Source organism: Olea europaea, chromosome 12 (genome assembly GCF_002742605.1).
Source record: "Olea europaea var. sylvestris chromosome 12, O_europaea_v1, whole genome shotgun sequence".
In the NCBI taxonomy this organism is placed as follows: Eukaryota; Viridiplantae; Streptophyta; class Magnoliopsida; order Lamiales; family Oleaceae; genus Olea; species Olea europaea.
In genome coordinates this window covers 10,453,698-10,459,214 of record NC_036248.1, presented here as the reverse complement: position 1 = coordinate 10,459,214, position 5,517 = coordinate 10,453,698, and the positions used below count along the sequence as shown (strand labels likewise).

The window sequence follows — 5,517 nt, the reverse complement described above, 5'->3', positions numbered from 1 at the left end:
GGGGGGGGGGGGGGGAACTAATTTTTGTTTGTCAATTATCGATTGCCTAACCAATCTAAATTAATCTTTGGGTTAACATCTAGATTTTTGTCAAAGTTAAAGTCAATAATTAATTTTAATGGCATGTATTATAGGATTCATAACTTTTTAAACACATAGTTTATCAATCAAGATTTACTAAAAGTTTAATTTTAATTTTTGCTAAATAGGGGTTAAATTGTTTAGATACGTTCAAAAATTTAGATTTTCTATTTACGTGGAAATCCCCCCCGCCTCCACCCCTTCCCCCGCCCATCGAAGGAAGAAATCTTGATGGAATTGCTATATAGACAATTTTGCAAAGGAATATTCCAATGTTTTTCGAGAAGAGGCGAGAAACTTCTTCGGTATATAATTTGATTGACAGTCTCTTGTTTGAAGAAACTTCCATTTCCATTTTTTCTTCACAAATAACAACTTCTTTCACTAAGATTTTAGATAACGATCTTGAATTCAAAGTGATTTTATTTCGCCACTTTATCAGAGGACAATCTACAATTATCAATTATAGTCCTTGCAAAACAGATCATTCATCAATAAGAAACTCCAATTTATTATTATTATTTTTTTGGAAAGATATATATAATATATTTTGTGTAATATCCTACATATATAAAAGATCGAAGATATTGACGGAACACTTGTCACAAATTGGTATCATCCTGTACTTTTTTTTTTAATATTATGTTGGGCCATTGAAAATAAGCATAGGATAGTCAGATTTCTCCATTTTTTTCACTCAATCTACCATTCATCTATTACTCTTCTTCTTCTTTCCAAATATCAAAAAAATTAAACTCTCGAATTCAAGTTGCAATACATTAGACAGGGTTCATATGTGCTTCTTGTAAGTGAAAATATTCTTTGCTTGTGATTTGTTTCTCGCGTTACAATTCATATTGTTTCATTGTTTGCTCATTCACATTGTTAATGATAAGTAAGATTACATGGATAACTTTAAAGACCAAAATAGTCAAATATTACCAAGGTTATTTTTTTTATAATTATAATGATTTTGAAAAATTTAGTACTTTCCGGTTCACTTATATTTGAGTTGCTGTACATTGAATGAGGTTCATCTGTGTACCTTGTAAGTGAAAAATCTCTTTACTTATGGTTTGTTCATCGCTTTAGAGTTCATTTTGTTTAATTGTTTACTCATTTTATAGTGTTGATGATAAATCACCTGAGTAATTATAAAGACCAAAATTATCAGATATTACCAATGCTAAAGCCTGTATGAAGACATTAGCTCCGTGAGGAATTCTCTCCATCGAGGACGGAGAAAATGGAGAGTTTCTCCATCCTGGTTTTTTCATCCTAAATGAAGTTCATTTTCTCCATCCTGGACGGAGATGGAGAGGTTTCTCTCCATCACACGGAGAGATTTCTGAGATTTTATTTTTCTTTTTTTTCCTCATTTTTTTAAAATTTGTTTTGTTTATGTTATAAATAAATTTTTTTTCGATTTAAAATTCTTTATTTAATTCTTTTCTTTTTATGATAAAACTTATTTTTTAAAATTTGAATTAAATAATATTTATATATTCTTTATTTAATTTTTGTAACTTTCTTTTGTTTAATTTTTTTTTGTTTTTATTATATATTTTTCGAAAATTGTTTTAAAATTTCTTTTTTCTTCATATTATAAATAATTTTTTGTTCAATTTAATTTTTTAATTCTTTTCGTTTAATGATATAATTAAATTTTTTCAATTTTTTAAATAATATTAGGATTTAGTTAGGTCTAATGACAACAAAATCATTGGAAGAAGGTTCATACATGAAATTACATTTAATATTTTAAGTTATAATTTAGTATTTTGCATGATGCCCGTTAACATGAAAAATCATTTTTAATGCAATAGTGTAGATATTGTTATGTTGTATATCTTGGTGATATTTAATTATTATAATCATAGTATGGATTAGGGGCAAAGCTTGAGTAGGCTAAATCATATTTTAGGCTGAACTAATATATATAGAGAAATATATTTCGCATAAAAGAGTTTCCCACAAACTTTTGTACAGAGAAATGTCTGGTACAAATATATGCAATTTCTTAAATGTTCATAAGAAAAATAAAAAATATACTGAGAAAATTGACGAAAAATAAGTTAATTTCAACGAATTTATGAATATCTTTTAAATTTATAAATGAATTTTTCTAAAATTTAAACACTTTTTTTTTTAAATATTAATCAATTAACTTGTAACGCACGTTCACACACTAGTTGATAGAAAAATGTCATTCTACATTAGAAGGTTTTTTCTCTCTCTCTCTCTCTTATTTATTTATTTATTTTTTTCTTCTTTCTGTAAATCTAATTTGTCTAGACAATCAGTCTCTAATTTGTAATGGAATAATCACATGCATATAAATACAAACGCAGTGGGAGAGAGAGATTTGGAATTCAACTGGGACACCCAAAATATGACATGCATCCATACCACCTCTTCATGCACCCTCCACTCTTCTTTAAACAAGAACACCACAAGAAAACAAAACAAAAAACACAAACAAAACCCAAAACCAGAACCCCAATTTCCCAAATCATCCTCAACGCCACTCTTAACCACCCAAAATATCCGGTCACATACAAAACTTGAAGCCCTTGAAATCGTCATTAACAAAATAGAAGCCTCTGTCAAAAATGGCGTCGAAATCAATGATCCCCATATCTTTGCTTCCCTTCTAGAAACCTGCTTTCATTTAAAAGCCATTGATCATGGCAGTAAGATTCATAAACTCATTCCAGAAAGACTTTTGCGTAAAAATGTGGGCATTTCATCCAAGCTTCTAAGGTTGTACTCTTGTAATGGGGACGTTGAGAAGGCCCACAAGGTGTTCGATCAAATGCCCAAGAGAAATGAGTCGGCTTTTCCATGGAATTCACTTATATCGGGTTATGCTGAGGTCGGTTTGTACGAAGATGCATTGGCATTGTATTTTCAGATGGTGGAAGAGGGAGTGGAGCCTGATGCATACACGTTTCCACGGGCTCTGAAGGCTTGCGGAGGTGTTGGAATGATCCAAGCTGGGGAGGAAGTTCATCGTGATGTGATTCGCTCTGGATGTGGGAACAATAAGTTTGTGCAAAATGCACTACTGGATATGTATGCCAAGTGCGGTGACATTAGCAAGGCTCGAAAAGTTTTTGATACAATTGTGGACAGGGACGTGGTTTCATGGAATTCCATGATTATTGGGTACATGAGGCATAATCTTATGGTTGAGGCATTGGATTTACTACATGGGATGACGCATGAGGGATGTGAACCTGATTCAATTACCATATCAGCATTTCTCACTAGCGCGTTACCCTATAAAATTGGAATTCAAATTCATGGATTAGCTTTTCGTAGAGGAATTGAGTGGAATATATCTGTTTCTAACTCACTGATTGTTTTCTACTCGAAGCATAATAAACTGGAGGTAGTAAGAAGGTTGTTTCGGTGCATGCCACAAAGGGATACTGTGTCATGGAATTCAATAATTTCAGCGCATTCTAAGGAGCCTGTTGCCCTAGAATACTTCCAACAGATGTTGAAATGTCGCACTTTGCCTAACAGTATTACATTGGTCTCATTGTTATCAGCTTGTGCTCATTTGGGCATGGTAAAGGATGGCGAGAGATTGTTTTCAATGATGAGGGAGAGGTATGGAATTAGTCCAATTATGGAACACTATGCTTGTATGGTTAATCTTTATGGAAGGGCAGGATTGCTTGATGAAGCTTTTGACATTATAGTGAACAAAATGGAGTTTGAAGCTGGTCCTACTGTTTGGGGAGCGTTGCTCTATGGTTGCTACCTTCACAATAATGTGGATATTGGAGAGACTGCTGCCACAAGACTCTTCGAGTTGGAACCGGATAACGAGCACAACTTTGAGCTTTTAATCAGGATTTATCGTAATGCAGGCCGTTCCAAGGATGTAGAAAGAATAAGATTGATGATGTTTGAAAGAGGGCTTGACCTGTAGATGCAAAAATGTTATAGCAATGGCTAATGGTTTGTTTTGAATTGCTATGGAGATGAAGGTACACGTGTTAGTACTGGCAGAACCGATCCATGTATGATGTATCTCTTTGCAAATGTTAATTAATAAACTGTGAGCATAGCATTTTAAAATTAAGGTCGCTTTTTGTTTTCACACAAATGAAGAAAACTTATTTTTCATAAGATATTTATTTTATTTTCAACTTATTTAAATAAAACGTACTTTATTTTGAAATTTACTTATAAGTTAAAATCCTAAGCACGAACATGCTCAAGTAGCATGTTTAGTCTTGCTTTAGCTTATGTTTGGAAGAATTTATTAACGATTTAATTTATAAATAAACACAAATAAATGGCGGATAAATGAATATTTGTGGGTCTATTGAAGTATAATTAAAAATAAAGCTTGATTATTTATAGATAATTTATACATTTAGATGTTGACCATTTCGACTATTTCAGATAGATACATACTGTCCTAAAATGCTAAAAGGTCGAAAAGATTCACTTTCAAGTGGGGGTTACATTGAAACTTCATTACATTTTATGTTAACGATGACATCAGTGGAGAACAGTTGGTGTCGGTACAAAATCTAATATAGATAATTTATGCATTTAGACGTCGGCCTTTTCGACTTATACATAGTGTCCTAAAATGCAAAAAGGTCGAAAAGAGTCACTTTCCAAGTGGGGTATATTGACTATACACGTTGAAAACTTCGTTATGTTTCATATTAACAATAACACTGATGGAGAAGAGTCTGTGTCGGTAGCAAAATGTTAAAAGAATTATGGTATAGAAAACAATGCTGTACCCTATAACCATCCAGCCATATGTATCCAATCCTTGTTAGTTTATGCTTCGACTGTCCAACAAAGCCCACGCCAAGTGACCACGACAGTTTTGTCCGTCAGCATAGAAACGGCTCAATTATCTAAGACATTTCTGACCAAGCTCACCAAATTTAAAGGATTAAAGCCTAGAGAGTACGCGGCCCTCAAAGACTGCATTGAAGAAGTGAGTGATGGGGTGGACCGGCTAAGCAAATCAGTCCGAGAGCTCAAGACCATGGGCCGGGCTCGTGGTAAAGACTTCATATGGCACATGAGCAATGTTGAGACATGGGTTAGTGCTGCACTAACTGATGACAACACATGCATGGATGGATTTTCGGGCCGGGCCTTGAATGGTAGGATTAAGTCTTCTGTGAGAGCACATATGATTAATCTGGCTCAGGTCACCATGCATTGGCACTTTGCAATAATTTTGCTGCATAGTGTTAAATGCTAAATATAATATGGAGCAAGTTAGGTTAAGCTTAAAACCTTTACTTATAGGTCATTTTAGTTAAAAGTAACTTTTTGTTGTTAGTTTGATAAAAGTTGCTGAGATGTATTGTTGAAAAATTTTGGAACCAATAAAATATGTGGTTAAAAATGATTGTTGACATTGACTCAGTTAAAATCTGATTTTTT

The 5,517-nt window shown here is 33.1% G+C and overlaps 1 protein-coding gene and 1 pseudogene across 1 annotated transcript; both read left to right on the top strand.

Moving 5' to 3' along the window:
- Positions 1 to 2,369: 2,369 nt before the first annotated feature.
- LOC111405565 (pentatricopeptide repeat-containing protein At4g25270, chloroplastic-like) lies at positions 2,370 to 4,176 on the top strand. The gene has a single exon (XM_023034510.1). It carries the CDS (start codon positions 2,411 to 2,413, stop codon positions 4,022 to 4,024), a length of 1,614 nt encoding a protein of 537 aa, XP_022890278.1. The 5' UTR covers positions 2,370 to 2,410; the 3' UTR covers positions 4,025 to 4,176.
- A 228-nt stretch (positions 4,177 to 4,404) lies between these two features.
- Positions 4,405 to 5,319, top strand: LOC111406575 (annotated as a pseudogene).
- Positions 5,320 to 5,517: the final 198 nt, after the last annotated feature.